The sequence below is a fragment of the Mixophyes fleayi genome, chromosome 4, assembly GCF_038048845.1.
Source record: "Mixophyes fleayi isolate aMixFle1 chromosome 4, aMixFle1.hap1, whole genome shotgun sequence".
Taxonomy (NCBI): Eukaryota; Metazoa; Chordata; class Amphibia; order Anura; family Limnodynastidae; genus Mixophyes; species Mixophyes fleayi.
This window is the reverse complement of record NC_134405.1, coordinates 182,046,800-182,067,676: the sequence shown is the minus strand read 5'-3', so window position 1 is coordinate 182,067,676 and position 20,877 is coordinate 182,046,800. Positions and strand designations below refer to the sequence as shown.

Below are 20,877 nucleotides of genomic sequence, written 5' to 3'. Positions count from 1 at the left end.
ACTTTGCCTAGCATGCACAAGGAACCTTTCGTCAGTCGTGAAGACAAGATATGTATTTTTGTAGTGTGTGTGATGGTCTAGCAAGGATGTCATGGTGTCATTATATAATGATGAGGGCCATTCACCAGTTTACATTTTTTGTGCTTTTAGGCCTCCATCTGGCAGGGGTAAGGAACTCCCCCTGACTGCAAACCCCTTATGGGGGGTATTGGGAGACTACCTCAGGACAGAGAGACAAAAAGGTGGATATGACTTTAAAAGATATTCAGTTTCAAAATGTGTGAACATTTCATTTATGGTAGGTGGTCATATGTTCTTGTGAGATTTCCTGAATCATGAAGTTTGCTCACTCCATAGTTGCCACAATCAGCAGCATAGATACTATATAAGAAATCATTCCCACTAATTCTAGGCTAGTTAAAGATTTCCAAAGACAATAAATAGAACCTGGCTATGGAAAAAATTGGGACACATATGTACATTAGGGAATCAGCAAAGGTTTGGAGTGCAGTTAAGTAAATCCAGTATTTTCCTCATTTTCCTGAATTGCTACCCAAATTATTTCTCACATTGAGACATTTATATCAACATTACCAGTTTCTAAGTTTCTACTTTACTATTCATTTTGTGCTTCTGCATGCCTGCTGTAAATCACTATTGTATATGACTTCCACAAACAAAATATGCCATTAAAAAGGTAAAATACAGCATTGTAATATCTACTTACCATGTCTATGACTTGTAGGTGCCCATAGGAGAAGACAATAGCATTTGGCGGATTTGCAACAGGAAGAAGGAAGGCGAAAGAGGTACATAGGGTTGTAGGGATAAGTATGTAAAGTGGATTCACAGATATTGCTTCAGCCTGTGTAAAATAGGAGAAAAAAAAGCATTTATATTGTCAGTAACATAGCCTAAACTCCATGGACTGAAAACAATCTTTAATAGGTGGTTGCTAATTAGAGAAGTTTATCTTCAACAAAAAGACATATTCAAATATTACATGATGAAATAGACTGTCTAACATGTAGCCAACTTCTACATACTCGTACTCCACATAATAACAGAGGCGACTTATGGTATAAATCAGAGTCATAGCTACAAATTTTAACGCTAGGGGCACAAAGAAAAATGATGTCAACGGGTGGACATCCTCATGCGATGACAGAGGCCGGCCACATCATCGGTGGGGGCGTGGTAAACACCATGGTGCAATAACCTCTGGACCATGCCTACTATCTGACATGAATCTGTGTATATGATTGGCTCTGACTGATTCTGTGTAATAACTGCACCCACAACTTCGGGTACGTGAACTGTCAGAATTATTTTATTCTTGCTAAGTGAGTGCTGGAAGAGACTGGTGCATTCCATGTATATATACACATTGTAACAGTTATGATTATTGTGCTGGAGGAAGAGGAGTAAGTTGGGCAGCATGATGGCTCAGTGGTTAGCATTTCTGTCTCACAGCACTGGGGTCATGAGTTTGATTCCTGACCATGGCCTTTTCTGTGTGGAGTTTGTATGTTTGTATATATGTTTGTATATGGGGAGAACACACACAGGTGTTTGTTTGTTCTCCCCATGTTTGCATGGGTTTCCTTCTGGAGCTCCAGTTTCCTACTACAATCCAAAAATAAAAACATACCAGTAGGTTAATTGGCTGCTATTGAAATTGACCTTAGTCTCTCTTGGTCAGTGTGAGTGTATGTTAAGGAATTTAAACTGTAAGTTCCAATGGGGCATGGAGTGATGTGAGTGAGTTCTCTGTACAGCGCTGCGGTATATAAACAAGTAAATGATGATGATGATAAAGTTTAATCTTATTTTGAACGGAGATGACCTGCTCCAAATATTTATCTATATTTGCAATGCATCCCCACCAGTGGCCATGCCACGGTACCTCTGATTTAAATCAGTGAGTATTCAGGGGACCCCCTGGTGGTAGATGCCATACCCACGCCATAGCCAGAGCAGTAGAGGAGGACAACAGCAAGTGGGATACCAAGTAAGATCAGGATACCCCAAGTAAGTGTGCACACATCACAACACCTGTACCAGTGGGGTTTCACACACAGCCCTAGTTACCGTCCTGCTATAAATAGATCTGTCCACCTAGGTTTGGTTAGATAATGAACCATGCTAAGGCAGTTATCTGAGGCAGCAAAAGGTTTTCAAATGTAAAAAAATAAGAAAATGAGAATGCATTTTCTTGATGTCATTTTCAGAATAAAAACATTTGTTGAATTGAGTGACAATGTTTTTTTTTTTTTACGAAAAATAAGTGTTTCCTATCTCAACTATCAAGGTATAAACACTTTTACATATATAGTATAGTTGTGAATAGTATCTCTTCTATATAAGCAAATATTTAGATATTTTGACATATAAATCAATGTAAGATTGCATTTTTTCCAATCATTACAACATATGTTTGTTTGTACTCACCAGTGGTGCTAATATAGGTAAGAAAATTGTGATTGTTGCAGGATTGCTGGCAACTTCAGTCACTGAGGTTACAATTATACATGCAATGAGAACCACTACCACTATAGGCAGCGAGCCAAGTGGAGTCATCTTGTTCCCTATCCACTGAGACAGTCCAGAAACCTGTAAAGAAAACAGAAGCAGCAAAATTTCTGTAAAACTATATAAGTGGTTGAGTAGTTGATGAGAAGCAGAATGTTGCTGCATAATTGTAAATTAATTGTATTCAGTGTTTCTGGTGTTTTCTCTTTTGACTATATATATACACACATATATATATATATATATAGTCCTGTAAATGCTCCGTATAAATGGTGATAACTTTAATTTACAATAGGCTAAATTCATACCTCCCAACTGTCCTGATGTAGACAGGAGTGTCCCATTTTGAGGACTCTATCGTGCAGTCCCACCTGTCGACACCTTTTTTGTCCAGTGGATTGGAAAGGTTTGGAGCTATGCCCCATTCATGAATGAGGGACATGCTCACTGGACACTGATGCACATGGCAAAAAAAATGTGTTTTTAGGGGAGGGTGGCTTTCAGAAGTGCTAGGCATGCCCCCAGGGGGTGTGACCACACTCTGATCATAACATGGCCATGCCCCCAGGGTGACATGGCCACTCCCCTTTTCAGAGTCTGTCCCGATTTGAAAGCTCCAAAGTTGGGAGGTATGTAAATCATGCCCTGTAATGTATTGTTGTCATTACCTCACAACCTTCTGCCAATGCAAATCCGCCGCCAACAAGAATACCAATATCCCAAGGCATGCAGGCCTGAAATTCCTTCCATGTAATTAGTGGTTCATAATCAAAAGAATCTATGAAAAAAAAAAAGTTAATTTTAAATATGCTGTAAAATCCAATGTATTTTAAATTAATTTTCAAACTTTTATTTTAGGCAAAAAATATTTTTGCGTAGGTGAACAAAAAAAATCAGTTTAGTTAAAAATGTAAATCAATGTATAACTACTAGAGATGAGCGCACTCGGATTTATGAAATCCGAGCCCACCCGAACGTTGCCGATCCGAGTCGGATCCGAGACAGATTCGGGTATCGGCGCCAAATTCAAATCTGAAACTGAGGCTCTGACTAATAATCCCGTTGTCGGATCTCGCAATACTCGGATCCTATAAATTCCCCGCTAGTTGCCGCCATCTTCACTCGGGCATTGATCAGGGTAGAGGGAGGGTGTGTTAGGTGGTCCTCTGTCCTGCTATATCTCGTGCTGTTCAGTTAAGTTCTGTGCTGTGCTGTGCTGTGCTGTGCTCAGTCCAGTGGTGCTGTGTCCTGTGCTCTGTCCTGCTGAGGTCAGTGGTGCTGCTGGGTCCTGTGCTGTGTCCTGTTCAGTCCAGTGGTGCTGTGTCCTGTGCTCTGTGCTTCTAAGGGCATAGTTATTTCCCCAATATTCCCAAGTGTTTAAAAAAATAAAAAAAAGTTATTTAAAAAAAATACAAAAAACTAATTACATTTTTTTTTTAATTACAACAAAATTTGCACAACCAATCCTGCAGTATAAGCCCATTGGTACTGCAATATTACCAAGTTCACACATTCAGCAGTAAAAGTCCAGTGGTGCTGTGTCCTGTGCTGTGTCCTGCTGAGTTCAGTAGTGCTGCTGGGTCCTGTGCTGTGTCCTGTTCAGTCCAGTGGTGCTGTGTCCTGTGCTCTGTGCTTCTAAGGGCATAGTTATTTCCCCATTATTCCCAAGTTTTTAAAAAATAAAAAAAAAAGTTATAAAAAAAATTAAAATAAAAATAAAATAAAATAAATAATTATAACCAAATTTGCAAAACCAATCCAGCAGTATATAAGCCCATTGGTACTGCAATATTACCAAGTTCACACATTCAGCAGTAAAAGTCCAGTGGTACTGCTATTACAAAGTTCACTGATTCAGCAGTGTATAAGTCCAGTGGTACTGCTATTACAAAGTTCACTGATTCAGCAGTATAAGTCCAGTGGTACTGCTATTACAGAGTTCACTGATTCAGCAGTGTATAAGTCCAGTGGTACTGCTATTACAAAGTTCACTGATTCAGCAGTGTATAAGTCCAGTGGTACTGCTATTACAAAGTTCTTTGATTCAGCAGTATAAGTCCAGTGGTACTGCTATTACAAAGTTCACTGATTCAGCAGTATAAGTCCAGTGGTACTGCTATTACAGAGTTCACTGATTCAGCAGTGTATAAGTCCAGTGGTACTGCTATTACAAAGTTCACTGATTCAGCAGTGTATAAGTCCAGTGGTACTGCTATTACAAAGTTCTTTGATTCAGCAGTATAAGTCCAGTGGTACTGCTATTACAAAGTTCACTGATTCAGCAGTATAAGTCCAGTGGTACTGCTATTACAAAGTTCACTGATTCAGCAGTATAAGTCCAGTGTTACTCTCCTGTGCCGCATATAATTTTTAAAGGCTTTGCCGAGTGTGTGTGGCTTAGGGGTACGCTCTCTTGTGCTACATGTAATGGAAAACCAAAATTTGGAGGATAAAGTAGGGAAAGATCAAGACCCACTTCCTCCTAATGCTGAAGCTGCTGCCACTAGTCATGACATAGACGATGAAATGCCATCAACGTCGTCTGGCAAGCCCGATGCCCAATCTCCTAGTACAGGGCATGTAAAATCCAAAAAGCCCAAGTTCTCAAAAAATAGCAAAAAGAGAAACTTAAAATCATCTGAGGAGAAACGTAAAGTTGGCAATATGCCATTTACGACACGTAGTGGCAAGGAAAGGCTTAGGCCCTGGCCCGTGTTCATGACTAGTGGTCCAGCTTCACCCAAGGATCTAAGCCCTCCTCCTCCTCCCCCCTACAAAAAATTTAAGAGAGTTATGCTGTCAGCAACAACAACAAAACAGCAAAGAATTCTGCCTTCTAAACAGATGACATCACAAATCCCCAAGGCGAGTCCAAGGGTGTTGTTGGTTGTGAACCCTGACCTTCCCATCACTGTACGGGAAGAGGTGACTCCATCCAGCATTTGCAGCGCGCCCTCTGCATATGCTGGAAGGATCACCCACAGTCCAGTTACAGATTTGGCTAATGAAGGTGTGAATGTTGTACACCGGGAGGAGGATATTGATGTAGCTGGCGCTGAGGAGGATGTTGATGATTATGATGCAGACAGATACCAAATTGCCTTTCTCAATTTCTATTTATATTCTAGATTATATAACGGCTGAAAAGTTTTCTGTTTTACTCCTAGTGGAGAGGGGATCTGATGCATAGATTGCAACCAAAGTAACATGGTCCATTTAATTTTAATTTCACTTTCTAGCTCCACAGTCTGTGCAGCCTGCTTTTTTTTATCTTCAAAGTATTTATATTTACAAGCCTTGCAATCTAAATTAACTAGAGGTAGTAATGTGGTAGAACTCCAAAAGGCAGTTTGGAAGCCCCTGTACAAACTGGCTCTATTTTTTAACTGTGTTGTCCCCCCTCCAGTGTGTACTCGGAAAGAGTTTTTAGTGGAGCGGGGAACCTGGTCAGTGAGCGGCGAAGGAGGTTGCTTCCTCACAACGTTGAAAAAATTATGTTTATAAAAATGAATAATCAATTCCTCAATGAAGTACAGCACTGCCCTCCAGACAGTACAGAGGGACCTGTGGTTGTGGAGTCCAGCGGGGACGAATTGATAATGTGTGAGGAGGAGGAAGTACACACTGTAGGGGGAGAGGAATCAGAGGTTGAGGATGAGGACGACATCTTTCCTCAGTAGAGCCTGTTTAGTTTGTACAGGGAGAGATGAATTGTTTTATTGGTGTGGGGGCCCAAACAAACCAATCATTTCAGCCACAGTTGTTTGGTAGGCCCTGTCGCTGAAATGATTGGTTTGTTAAAGTGTGCATGTCCTATTTCAACAACATAAGGGTGGGTGGGAGGGCCCAAGGACAATTCCATCTTGCAACTATTTTTTTGGCATTATGTGACCATTCAACAGTCGTTTGCCATGTTCAAAAAGTAAAAGAAAATGCCAACAAATTCAATAAATTAAATCAAAAGTTAAATGCCCTGTCATTATTTAAAACAAGAGGTTTTGACGTGCTAGAATTAGTGTAGTGTTAAGATGTTATAAACACTACACTTGGAACTTGGAGGAGGTATTGTGGCCCCGTTATAAAATTGGGTACCGGGGCCACCCCACTACGCAGTCCAGATACTTGTTTGGTGGAATTCAGACCAGTTGAGGGTGTATTTATTTTATTGTGGTCCCGGTATCAAATTGGGTACCGGGGCCTTCCCACTACGCAGTCCAGATACTTGTTTGGTGGAATTCAGACCAGTTGATGGTGTATTTATTTTATTGTGGCCACGGTATCAAATTGGGTACCGGGGCCACCCCACTACGCAGTCCAGATACTTGTTTGGTGGAATTCAGACCAGTTGAGGGTGTATTTATTTTATTGTGGCCCCGGTATCAAATTGGGTACCGGGGCCACCCCACTACGCAGTCCAGATACTTGTTTGGTGGAATTCAGACCAGTTGAGGGTTTTATTATTATATTGTGGGGACCACTCTATACCACTCTATTTAATACTTTAATTCTATTTAATACTTTAATTCTATTACTAATTCCCATAAAGAGGAACTGCTACTTCTATTTAATACTTTAATTCTATTAGTAGTTACCATAAAGAGGAACAAAATAAACAAATTTTACCAAAAGTATAATATGACTTACAAACACTACACTTGAAAGATGGTGCCTTTAAATGAAAAAGTCATTCTTCATTGCACGACTATGTGCAACAGGGACAGTTTTTTGGTTTACAAAGTCAACCAATAACACTTCGACCCTGTCTGTCTTTAACATACTTGATGGGATCTCAATGACGAATGGTCTGTACCATGGTTGGAGGAGGTATTGTGGCCCCGGTACCAAATTGGGTACCGGGGCCACTCCACTATGCAGTCCAGATAGAGGTGTATCAGATATTAAACAACGTTGGCTGTTGCTGCAAACTTTTTAAATAATATTGTGGGGAACACTACACTACGTGGTCCATAAACTTTTTGGGTGGAATTCAGACCCGTGTAGGGTTTTTTAATAATATTGTGGTGACCCACTCCTCTACGCAGTCCAGGCAGGGCCGGATTTCCCGCTAGGCATCCTAGGCAACTGCCTAGGGCCCAGCGGTACCCAGGGGGCCCTGCCAGAGCCATCAGTGAGCGGGGTAGGCAAGGCAGAGGGGCGCTCCCCTCCGCCTGCCATCCCCCTCTGGCCGCAGGCACAATAGAGGCTTCAAATGGATGCAACATCAAAGAAAAAAAAAAATTCAGCTGACCGCGCGTCGGGTCCCGGCAGTCTCCTCTCGTCTCCCACTGAAAATGACGGCGGGCGTGATGACATCATCACGCCCACCGTCATTTTCAGTGAGAATTCGGCGAGGAGCACAGCCGGACCAGAGGAGGAGGAGCAGCGGCAGCGCGCCATCGAAAAAAGAAGAAAACAAGAACAGAACAGGCAATTAAAAGGTAAGTTAACTAACTGAGGGCCCATGCTTGTTCAGTGAGGGGCACGAGAAATGTGGAACAGCCAGGCATTAAGGACACAGAGGGGCATGTTGACAGCTATGTAAAAGGGGCATGTTGACAGCTATGTAAAAGGGGCATGTTGACAGCTATGTAAAAGGGGCATGTTGACAGCTATGTAAAAGGGGCATGATGACAGCTATGTAAAAGGGGCATGATGACAGCTATGTAAAAGGGGCATGTTGACAGCTATGTAAAAGGGGCATGATGACAGCTATGTAAAAGGGGCATTTTGATAGCTATGTAAAAGGGGCATGTTGACAGCTATGTAAAAGGGGCATGTTGACAGCTATGTAAAAGGGGCATGATGACAAATGTAAAAGGGGCATGTTGACAGCTATGTAAAAGGGGCATGTTGACAGCTATGTAAAAGGGGCATGATGACAGCTATGTAAAAGGGGCATGATGACAGCTATGTAAAAGGGGCATGTTGATGGCTATGTAAAAGGGGCATGATGACAGCTATGTAAAAGGGGCATTTTGACAGCTATGTAAAAGGGGCATGTTGACAGCTATGTAAAAGGGGCATGTTGACAGCTATGTAAAAGGGGCATGTTGACAGCTATGTAAAAGGGGCATGTTGACAGCTATGTAAAAGGGGCATGATGACAGCTATGTAAAAGGGGCATGATGACAAATGTAAAAGGGGCATGATGACAAATGTAAAAGGGGCATGATGACAGCTATGTAAAAGGGGCATGTTGACAGCTATGTAAAAGGGGCATGTTGACAGCTATGTAAAAGGGGCATGATGACAGCTATGTAAAAGGGGCATGATGACAAATGTAAAAGGGGCATGATGACAGCTATGTAAAAGGGGCATGATGACAAATGTAAAAGCGGCATGATGACAGCTATGTAAAAGGGGCATGATGACAGCTATGTAAAAGGGGCATGATGATAAATGTGTAAAAGGGGCATGATGACAAATGTGTAAAAGGGGCATGATGACAAATGTGTAAAAGGGCTATGATGACAAATGTGTAAAATGGCTATGATGACAAATGTGTAAAAGGGGCATGATGACAAATATGGAACAGAGTTGCATGATGACAAATATGGAATAGGCATTAAGGGCAGAGAGGGGCATGATGACAGAAATGTGGAACAGGCAGTGTGAAGTGAAATAAACAAGGGGTGCAAAAATATGGAGGGCACAGTGTGATGGTGAAGGGTGCACAGTGTGATGATAAAAGGGCAAAAGCATGATGGAGGGCACAGTGTGATGATGAAGGGAGTACAGTGTACTAAAGGGGAAACAGTGTGAAGGAGGAGCAAAAGTGATGTGTTGGGGATATTTTTTTCTCTTCTGTACTTCAACTTATTTGCCCAAATACATTTTTTGTAGGAGGGAGCTGTGAGAGCTTACACAGGCTCAGTGTGCTTGGACTGGGCGTGCAGGGACTGAAGTGACATCATACAGAGGATCAAGGTACAGTGCGCAGAGTTGGACCAATAATATCAACCTGCAGGGACTGAAATAACCTTTCTTTTCATCAGCAAATGTGAGTAATGAAAAGTAATCATTATAAATGCTGTAATTATCTCTATTGTAATAATGTCCACTCTTCAGTCTGTGACAGAAGCTCTGGGCAAATGGTAAATGGCAGGTACATAAGTCCCAGGTTCCTGTCGTTTGTAATTTTAATCAGACTGATCAAGAGATGCACCTGGGAGGTGCCTGTGAAAAGGGAGCTGGGATATGCAACCAGTGTCTCAGACCTGGGGAGGAGATGAGTTGCCTCCTCAGACACTCTGCTGTAGTGAGCAATAATATGTTGTAGCTCTGAGAGAGGGTCTTGCTAAATGTATTATCTAGTAGCCAGATGGCTAGGATATTGTATATATTTTGTTTTGTTTACAAGCTGGTGAATAAACTGGCTGTGGTTGTTATCCTGCAATGTCTGGACTTGAGTGGTTACTGCTGCTGTTGACCAAGGAGATAGTACCTGTTCCCCTGATTACATTACAAGTCTTTATATAGTGCAAAATCATAGGGGGAGCATGTCTTCTCTGGGAGTGTGTGTTACACACAGTAGTAAATTATATTTACAATCACATGCAAATGATTTGGTTAAGTGTGTATAAGGTTGCTGACCTCTGCATGTGATATGATCACTGACTTTACACCTACTGGGTTAAATCTTGTATAAATATCACATGCAAATGGATAAAATTCTACCATACATTAAAGTATTGACACGTGACATGATGGATACTACAAGAATATGCAAACACAAATGGGAGGTTCAAACATGTCCATATGCTTATTGCTTTTTCTGCATGGGAAAGACAGTAGGTTATAAATAGACCTATGTGGCAGAGCTTCCTTCAGTTTGGATATGGTTCATAGTCCTTTTTTACGATTATATGTATTTCTGTATCTGTAGAGAAATCTGTATGTGAAAGAACAAATAATGTATTTATGTTTCAAGGTGGTGATTGGTCTTTTTTAGGGGCTTGTAGTTAGTCAACAGCTGCAGTCAGCTGGTAGAGAAAGTGCAGAACTGATTTTGGAAATGATAATATGTTTAACATAGTTGATTAGTGTTGTCCAAAAACCTTCAGTATGTAATTTCTTGTATATTTAGGAATGAATGTTGCCATGCCAATTTTATTTGGGGGCAATTGTGTAGGATTATTGACTTTTCTGTTTTTGTTTGGATGTAGCTTAATACACAATGATGACATTTTCAGCAGGAAAATAGAATGTAAGGTATCGTATAGGTAATACAATTGCTATTAACTTTTCTTATTCTGTAGAAAAACGACAAAATTTGAATAGAAGATTGTTTGCATTGTGTTTTATGTCAAGTGTATAGTTACAAAAAAAGCTTGGGGTAAGAATTCTTAGCATTTAAAGCTATATACAACATTATTTGCACTCTGTTTTATGTAAGGATTTAATTAAAAGCTATTATTTATTGGTATAACATTGTCTGCACTATCTTTTTTAGTACCTATTAAAAGTTAATATTGTTTCACGGAGGGGGGCACTAAACCAGTATCTTGCCTAGGGCCCTATGAGGTCTAAATCCGGCTCTGAGTCCAGGTACATTATTCGGTGCGATTCATACCAGTTGATGGTTTTCTTATTATATATATTGTGGTGACCCACTCCTCTACGCAGTCCAGGTACATTATTGGTGCGAATCATACAAGTTCAGGGTTTTTAATTTATATTGTGGTGACCCACTCCTCTACGCAGTCCAGGTACATTATTCGGTGCGATTCATACCAGTTGATGGTTTTCTTATTATATATATTGTGGTGACCCACTCCTCTACGCAGTCCAGGTACATTATTGGTGCGAATCATACAAGTTCAGGGTTTTTAATTTATATTGTGGTGACCCAATCCTCTACGCAGTCCAGGTACATTATTCGGTGCGATTTATACCAGTTGATGGTTTTCTTATTATATATATTGTGGTGACCCACTCCTCTACGCAGTCCAGGTACATTATTGGTGCGAATCATACAAGTTCAGGGTTTTTAATTTATATTGTGGTGACCCACTCCTCTACGCAGTCCAGGTACATGTTTTGGTGCGATTAAGACCAGTTGATGGTTTTCTTATTATATTGTGGGGACCACTCCACTACGCAGTCCTGAAAGATACCTCGTTGCAACATTTTGGACTAATAACTATATTGTGAGGTGTTCAGAATACACGGTAAATTAGTGGAAATGCTTGTTATTGAATGTTATTGAGGTCAATAATAGCGTAGGAGTGAAAATAAGCCCAAAAACTTGATTTTTTAACTTTTTATGCTTTTTTAAAAAAAAAATCAGAATCCAAAACCTTAAATCCGAACCAAAACCTTTCGGCAGGTGTTTTGCGAAACAAATCCGAACCCAAAACATCGAGAAAATCCGGATCCAAAACACAAAACACGAGACCTCAAAAGTCGCCGGTGCACATCCCTAATAACTACCATGACAGAAAACAATACCCAACAGAAAATATGCATAAAAAAATATTTGCTTTGTACTATGATACTATAGTGATCAGAAATAGTAACTTAACCTGCTCCCTAAAGTTATTTGAGTGCTTCTAATATTTGTAAGGATGCCAATTAAACTTTATTGGTGACTTATGGAATAATTTAGCATTGGACATAAGGCATTTATTTCTTGAAAGATATCCCTTTCTATATTACGAATTTGCACAAAAAATGTGCACGCGTATGCCTTTATGTAGATATTTGTATATCTTTGACTTGCGTTCGCTTATGTCTGGAGAGGCAGTATACAATATGAATGGTGATTACGAGAAGCGTCGTCAAGCTACTTCTGACAAACTGAGTTCACACTGGCCCCTCCAATTGATAGTGCTTAAATCATTATGATTGCGGCTTTATTATATCAAGTCGTAGCCATCTATTCGCATTACTTAATTGTGATTTCCATTCCATACTAGATAGCTTATTTGTACACTGAAATTTAAAGTTGATATTTGTGTGCTACATGAAAAAACAGTCAGTATTTAACTTATGTGCAAAACAGAAAACTAATTTTCACCCCTTACATTGTAACATGGTTTTGTCCAGGAGACTTAAATAATACATTTTTAGACTGAGAGTATGCTGGACTATGGTTTATATAACTGTCACGAGCCGCGGCGGTACTCACAGCTGCCGCGGCTCGCTTCCTGCCCGCTCTGGAGTCCCGGCCGTCACCATGACGACCGGGACATCATTTCCCCTCAACCCCCGACCGTTGCCAGGGCAACGGTCGGACGCCTCTTCAGCGCTGCGTCCCGGCGGTGTTGGTAGCCGGGCGCATGCGCGCAACAGATAGCCGGTAGGCTGATCTAGTGAGGAGGGCTGGATTTGCGGGCATTGGCCTGCAGCTGTGTGTTTCGGGGTCAGGCCCTGATTGGCCCTGTTCTGTCTGAGCAATAAGCCTGCAGGAGTGTGTCAACTCCTGATTGGTTTGTGTGAGTATTTAAGGGAATGAGGTCTGCTGCCTCATTGCCGGTTATAGCGTCCAGTCTGTCTGTCAGCTAACCTGCTCCTGCTCCTGTTTAGTATTGGTGAAAACCTGTTTGGACTGATTACCTGTGTATGACCCCTTGCCTGGATTTTGACCCTGTCTGTGTATCCTGTGACCCTGACCTTCTTGCCTGTATCTGGACCTTGCTACCGTACTTGTGACCCTTGACCCTGGATCGTGTATTGGATTCCCTGTCTGCTGCCGGCCCTTGACCCTTGCCTGGACTTCACTCCGCTTACCTGGGTTTCCCCTAGTCGGTACGCACTTCACGACCCTCTGCTAGTCTGCGGCCAAGTCTGTCCCCACCACTAGGGGCTCCAGTGAACACCTGACTGGCAGAGCAGACTCCGGGTTGTGCTGTACCGGCTAGAGGGGTTCCTAACAATAACCTAGCAGTGGTAGGAAACCAAATCTGAACATAAAAACACAGACTCAGAAAAAAAGCTCAAGTTATAAGCTAAATGCTGCATAATGGTACATACAAGCCAAAAAGTAGTCAAATGAAAGTGGAAATTATCTTTAAACAGAACCTGTAACATTTGTAGTAAAACATGTTTGACGTAATGCCTTCTGCATTAATTGTATGTAAAAAAAGATAAATCAAAGTTTAGTACTTGTTAATTATACTGGCGCCATCTGAAATGTGGACCACCCACCTGTCCATTCAGGGACTCGGTAATCTTGAGTATGTGGGGAGCTGGTTCAAGATAATTGAATCCTAACTCTTTCTCTACCCCACCCTTGGAGCCCTGTCAATGCACATCAGCTCTACATAGGCAGATATGTTTCTTATATGGATTAATAGTCAATAGTCAAGCAGTCAGTTCAGCATGGTTGGCATCCAGGGTAAAAGTACTCTCGTACCTAAGAGCAACAGGGTTTTGGAGGACAGTGGCTGGGAAAAGGCAGAGAACTGACAGACAGGTGGAGTCCACGTTCCAAGTGACGCACATAACAACAAGAACCAAAAGGTTTTTCTATGCTTTCTCCACCCAGTAGACAGCATAGAAAAAAACAATGCTAGCTGCATGCAAATGCTGTGATTTGGCATGAAAGTCCGCATGCGTAATAATCACTCCACGGTAGCCTACAAAATGCACTGTAAAAAAAGTGACATATCCTGATGAAGTTATATGCAAATAGAAATACTGGTCTAAGTTTGTACAAACTTGTTCCAACAACTATATTTAACAGTGAAATTGTTGTTAGAAATGACATTAACAAACATGCCGTTACAGCAGACAATCACCACCTTTTCTTCTTGATTCCCTTTGGAAACTGGTACAAAAGATCTCATTGTAAAGAATACACATGCTGTGTATAATGGTGTAACAGTAGCACATATATTCACAGACATTCATTTCCTCTAAATATGTTTACCGAGAACCTTCATAGAGAATACTCAACTGATTTTGCCAGCAGTTTTTTTCTTCCAGGGTTTTGCAGGGATGATAAAGAAAAGAAGCCCCAACAGAAGAGCAGCTGTGGAATCGGTAGCATAGCCACGGCATCTACAAATTCAGATCATTAACAAATTACAGGTGGCCAGCACTGAAAACCTATCTGACACTAAACTCGAAAAGACGATCACTTTACATTGGCCCATGTCTCATTGGTGAAATCACATATGCCCATGAATTATTTTAATACTATTTTTCAATATTAACAGTTACTTTTGTGAATCACTAGACCTGAACAAACTATTGCAATTCAAACTATGTATAATCACAACTTTAAATGTAAACAATAATTAGCTTTATCCTATCTAGTGCATAGTTGGCAGTTGGCCTCAATCATTAGGTACAGTTCAAGGGTTTAAAGGTTGGTCCCTGAAATTTATGACTTTTGGAAATGTCCCCATATTTCATGTTGACTAACAAAACAATAAAGCGTATTTTCTTCTGTATGTCAGATGCAAATTTTACCGACTTCTGTGGACTTATATTTATAGAAGAGGCATATTTGAAAAGCAAAACATCATCATCATCATCAGCAGCAGCATCATTATTTATATAGCACCAGCAAATTCCGTAGCGCTTTACAATTGGGAACAAACATTAATAAAACAATACTGGGTAATACATACAGACGGAGAGATAAGAGAACCCTGCTCGCAAGCTTACAATCTATGGGACAATGGGAGTTTGAAACACAAGGGCGTGGGCATATTGCACACTGGACCAGCTAGAATGCAAAGGTAAAAGTATTGAGTGGGCTGTGTGTGTGTGTGTAAGCAAAATATATGTTATGATCAAATCAAGTAATCTTGACATGATGGGTGTTGCAGTACATTAATCAGGGGTGTACCTAGAACTTTGACAGCAAAATTTTGAAGGGGTCCTCCTCACCTATTTTAATGAGACGGCCAACTACATCCTCTGACCCTTACATTACAGCTACTGTACACTTCCCTCCCTGCTCTGAGAGGAAGGGAACAGCGGAGCTCCTTTACCCCGAGAAGGAATAATCCTTTGTGGTGTCAGTGGTCACAAAGCAGAGACCTCATTAAGCTCCCTGCTGAGCACTGAGTTTTGGGACAATTGCTGTGCAGCAAATAAAAAATAGCAAAATGTATTTAGAAAATGTAGACCCGCAACACAAATGCTCTTTTGTGATGTTACACACCTACATTTGCAAAAATGCACCCGGTTTTATGTGTAATTGCATAGATTTGTGCAGTCTTCTGGGGTGGAAAAGCTTACTCCATATGATGAGAGGGGATTTATTTTTTGTAGCAGGATGACATTATAAACTCAAAATAGCAGGTTAGAGAGGGGACATTCATGAGGGAGATCCTTGCTTTGCCGGAAGATGCACTGCCCTTTTCTCTGTGCAAAAGGACTTGATTTTATCTCTACCTCTTAGTTGGAGGGGATTGGTTCTAATACTATACTTTTATTGGGAAGCATTTTGCATCTTCCAGATGTACTTCTGCAGAAAAGAGACACTTTAAACAATGTAATAAACAAACAAAACTTACAAATATGGCCTAAATCATGTTCCGACATTTGTCCATTTGCATCTTGCATCAAAAAGCTCTGAACATGCTCAGAAACGGACCTTAGAGCAATGAATGAAATTACATGCAATTCATGACCAAACGCAAATGACACTTGCCTACAGCTTGATGGGCAGAACGGGTGTGGGAAGGGGTGGACCAATGCAGACAATGTACAGTAAGGCGGACAGAGGGCGTTCCGACACAGATATGGTCAATTCAAGTCCTGAGTTTATAATAAGTACATTAGGCTTCAGCCGTATCATTTTCTTCAGCTAGAGGGCAGGTGCAAGTGTTGACTGATAGTGAGGACTGACATGTTATAGACTTTGTTTTAAAAACGATATGTGTGCGTGCTACTAGCTAGCACAGAATATGTGTAGTCAAGTAATATATAAACTATAAAAATGTATTGTATGTACAGTACGCATTGAAGGCATCTTGGTTTATGTATTGAGTGCAAACCAATTTAAAATATAGTCTTTTTTTGAAAATCCATATTTATATTCATGATTATACTGTTAAGCGTTATTCATTTATTTTATAATAGAATATTTTTTGTATGCGCTCTGATAGGACCTTATATTGCACTTATACTTGTGTCTGTACTGCAGTCTGTTCTCTCTATCTATGTTTGGCAAGTACTTACACCCAGATTCAAATAGAATTGTATCTTGAAATTCGCTTCAATATGAATACGGTCAGAACTATGCTCAAGTTCTGTGCTCTTTTATAAAACACAACTTGCGTGCACGTTTGTAATTTTTTTTTAAATGTTCTGTAGCATGCAAAAAAGAATAATACTTACTGTGGGAATAGTGAAGACCACCCAGGGATAAATCCTGGATCCCTTGTAAACCACAGTAGAGCCATCAGAAGAAACAGAATGAAGGTCATGATCTCTTGATAGCTACGACAGAACATTTACATTGTGACCAGACAATCAGTGCTTTTGATATGCTTCTTCTTTTACAAACAGTTTATTTTTATTTCTAGTGGATATTTACCTTACAGAACCAAGTTGTTTGTATTCATCCATGATGACTTTAGCTGAGGCTTTTTCTCGTTCTGTTTTTTCTTTGCCACATTTAAACATTTCTTTAACACTTAAATGAAAAATTAACATATTTTAAGAAGTCTGAATTGTTTTCAACTAGGGGACTAAGGCATATTAAGCTAGAAATATAATGAACTATATTATCTGGAACTTTAAGGTCCTGAATGGTACAAGTAAATAATGCAATTGGTTTAGGAACTGTAAGAAAAATGATATCCTTGTACATTGAATAATATATTATTTCAACAATTTGTAATCCTCCAAATAGGGCCAGGCTGGGCAGGGGAGCACCTAGGCATCTGCCCCCTGGGTATGATGGTTTCTGTCATACCTAATAGCTGTGTGGGTGGATGGCACTGACTGGAACTATACACCAATCAGAGTGCTGGGATCTGTGTAGAACAAATCCCAGCACAGGCAAATCCTATCTTAACTAGAGACAGGTTCTATATTTTCTTTTCTTTTGCATTATAAAGCATCTGCGGTCTGTGTATACATACTTGAAGTATGTATAGTAAAGCCACCATAGATCGGAGTTCTGTATAGTTAAGCCACCAGAGATTTAGGAGAGCTACATTGTAAAGCCACCAGACATTTGTGGAACCTGAAATGCAAAACCGGCAAAGATTTGGGGGTCTGCATATTATGGTGGCCTCCAGGACAGGGTGCCAGACGCTGCCCCCAGAGTTCCACCGCTGCCGGGTACAGTCACCTGACCTCTTCCGGCTGCAAGCTTTCCATTGCAATGGAGATGCTCCCCTGCATCTTCGGCAGTCAGTGACATCTTCTTATCAGGGATCCTCTCCTATCTCTTCCTGCTCCAATAAGGTGTTCCCTACCTCTATTTAAACCTGTCTTTGACACCATTAAGATGCCAGAATATTAGGCTCGCACCTGACTCCAGCGTACCTGGTTCCACTTATCTGCTCCATTGTGTTCCTTGTTTTTACTCAGCTTGTTCCTAGACCTCCCTTTGGATCCTGATTTTGCATCGTATCACTCTTCTGGCATTACCTTGGCTTTCATGACTACACTTTTGTCTCCTGATTTGCTACCGCATTGTATCGCTGGTTTCGACCCTGGCCTGTCTGACTACCTGCTGTTCACTCCTATCTCGTCGTTACGGTCTTGGAGAAACACGACCTGTGCATCTCTTACGGCCAAGTCCATACTCCCTTGCGGGGGTCCTTGGTGAAAACCAAGGGTGCGTTACATTCCACGCCTTCCTGTACAGTAGTGTTAATATGGACAGATAATCTCCATCTCCTATTTGTTGTGACACATAAATAGCATTCGATAGTAGTTCACTAGTATGCATTGTGTTTTGTTTACTGGTCATAATAATGATCTCTATTGTATAGAGGTTAATAGAATGTTATGTGTATTGCATATTGTTAAAAATGCCCTGTGTTATTTATTGGTAAATAAACTGCTCTCTGAATTGTATAGAGATCAATAGAATTATTTATTTTTGCATAGAGAGCACTAGGAGGATCTCTGTAGTGTATAAGGGATTCAATAGAGGTCACTAGAATGCTGTTTTTCTTGAATAGATGTCGCTAGAATGACTTCTGTGTTGTATAGAGGTAACTAGAATGTTCTCTGTATTGTATATTGTTTGTTAAGATGCTTCCTATATTGTCAATCAATAGTTAATGTGTTCTCTGTATTGTATATTGCTCACTAGAATGCTCTCTTTATTGTATATACATAACTATAATACTTTCCGTATTGTATATAGATCACTAGAACGCTCTCTTTATTGTATATACATAACTATAATACTTTCTGTATTGTATATAGATCACTAGAATGCTCTCTTTATTGTATATACATAACTATAATACTTTCCGTATTGTATATAGATCACTAGAATGCTCTCTTTATTGTATATACATAACTATAATACTTTCTGTATTGTATATAGATCACTAGAATGGGTTCTGTATTGTGTAGAAGTCACCAGGATGTTCTCTGTATTGTATATTGTTTATTAAGATGTTTTCTGTATTGTATATCAGTCATTAGGATGCTCTCAGTCCTATATATTGGTCTCTAGAGTGCTCTCTGCATTGTATAGAGGTCACTAGAATATTCTCTTTATTGTATGGAGATCACTACCATGCACTTGGTATTACATATGTATCACTATATAGGTCACTACAATAATCTGAATACTAGTGAACCTGTTTTGCATTTTATGATCGTTCTTCAAAATAACATTTTTAATACTTCTTGCCACATACACACACGTGCACAGTTTTTGTCACGTCATTTTTCTGTTGCAATCTCTAGCATGTTTTTTGCTACCCTACGTTAATATCACTATATACAACACTGCTAAATAACTAATTGGCCCATATGTACAATTTAGCTTTAACCACTATATTTACAGTGGGATCAGTTATTTACATTAATATTGTTGTTGTTATACATTTATATATGATAAATGTGAATGCATTTTTACTTCTTGATTGATGTCCTTTAACTAGGCTATAACTTGCACAACCACTACTACTATAAAAATCCAAAAATATCTACTATGTTTCAGTTCTCGCTTACATCACCTGTACTAGCAACATAAATCTCAAGTTACTTTATGTATTATGCAGTGGGAAATGATTAATGCAAAGCAGAAGGTTTGCAGTTTAATTGTAGGTGCAACATACCATGTAATATGTAATGGAATGGCTTGTATTTTTCCACAATGGATGATTAAAATGGATTAGCTTGTAAATGTGAAAGGTCGTTATTATATGGTAATTAAAATACGTAGGTATTACAGAAATTAAGTATGTGAATATTGCATTTTCATGTACTGTGTATTTATACAATAATGTGCTCCAGGCAAATTATGACGTAAAAGAATGTCTTAAATTTAAATCACTGGTCTTTAAGCACTAACGCCAATAGCAATTATAATGCTACTTCAGTGTCCAAAATAAGAAAATTTAATAATGCCCAATTGTCAAGATACATTTGGAGCATAATATATTTTTAACTAATAAACATTTCCGGGGTAATGGGTGATGTAATTAACTAGGCTGAAGTCTGTGAACAATTTCGGCCATTAATCATACGCATCCATATTTAGATTTTGCATATCATACTTGTGGCCTCTTACATCTAGAAGTGGAACAGTGAAGGGAAAGCGTAAGTTAAATACATTAAGAGCATGTACACATAAGTGTAGCATGACCCCTGGAGATGCAGTCTAACTGGACTGGATGCAACTCTAGATGCGCTTATAGAATGTGCAGATTGATACATTTACCCACTGGTGTTATTGATAATGACACCAGCATCACAATCTAGTTGCTTCGATTTGGCTGTTTGCGCATAGAGACCTTGAGCTATATTCATTTATTAGCGATACAGTTATATTATATCAAATTGCGTCTGTCTATTTGGATTTCTTATTTGTCATTTACATTTTGGACTACTGTAGGAAGAAAGTTTCCCATTGGATTTATAAAGTGGTAAATAACTGATGTAGTAGTGTTTGTATGTAATTACATTTTATATGCAGGCGCCGCACCCAGGGGGGTCTCTGGAAACCCCTGTCCTGCCTGGGGTGCTGTATGCTTGCAGTGGCCATACCATGTTCAAAAATCATTCCTGCAGTTTATTTACTTGCAAACAAAAACACTGATTTCCCAGATATGTGCAGTTTACATGTTTATGTTCATGGAGATAGAATTTTAAAACTATACAATAGTGTCATTAATAGTTGTGTGCTTTGCTAAATAAAATAAAATGTTTTTACACTGCTTTTATTTTATTCCTGTGTATTTTGCA

General features: G+C 39.8%; 1 protein-coding gene across 1 annotated transcript in view; it reads right to left on the bottom strand.

Annotated features, from left to right (window-relative positions):
- Positions 1-20,877, bottom strand: part of SLC13A1 (solute carrier family 13 member 1) — a 79,158-nt gene that overhangs the window by 3,012 nt on the left and 55,269 nt on the right. Inside the window, exons 10-15 of the mRNA XM_075208939.1 lie at positions 17,030-17,128; positions 16,831-16,932; positions 14,432-14,535; positions 3,201-3,310; positions 2,452-2,613; positions 728-865 (exon numbers count right to left, since the gene is read on the bottom strand). Of these exons, the coding sequence (XP_075065040.1) occupies positions 728-865; positions 2,452-2,613; positions 3,201-3,310; positions 14,432-14,535; positions 16,831-16,932; positions 17,030-17,128 (715 nt within the window). The remainder of the gene's footprint in view (positions 1-727; positions 866-2,451; positions 2,614-3,200; positions 3,311-14,431; positions 14,536-16,830; positions 16,933-17,029; positions 17,129-20,877) is intronic.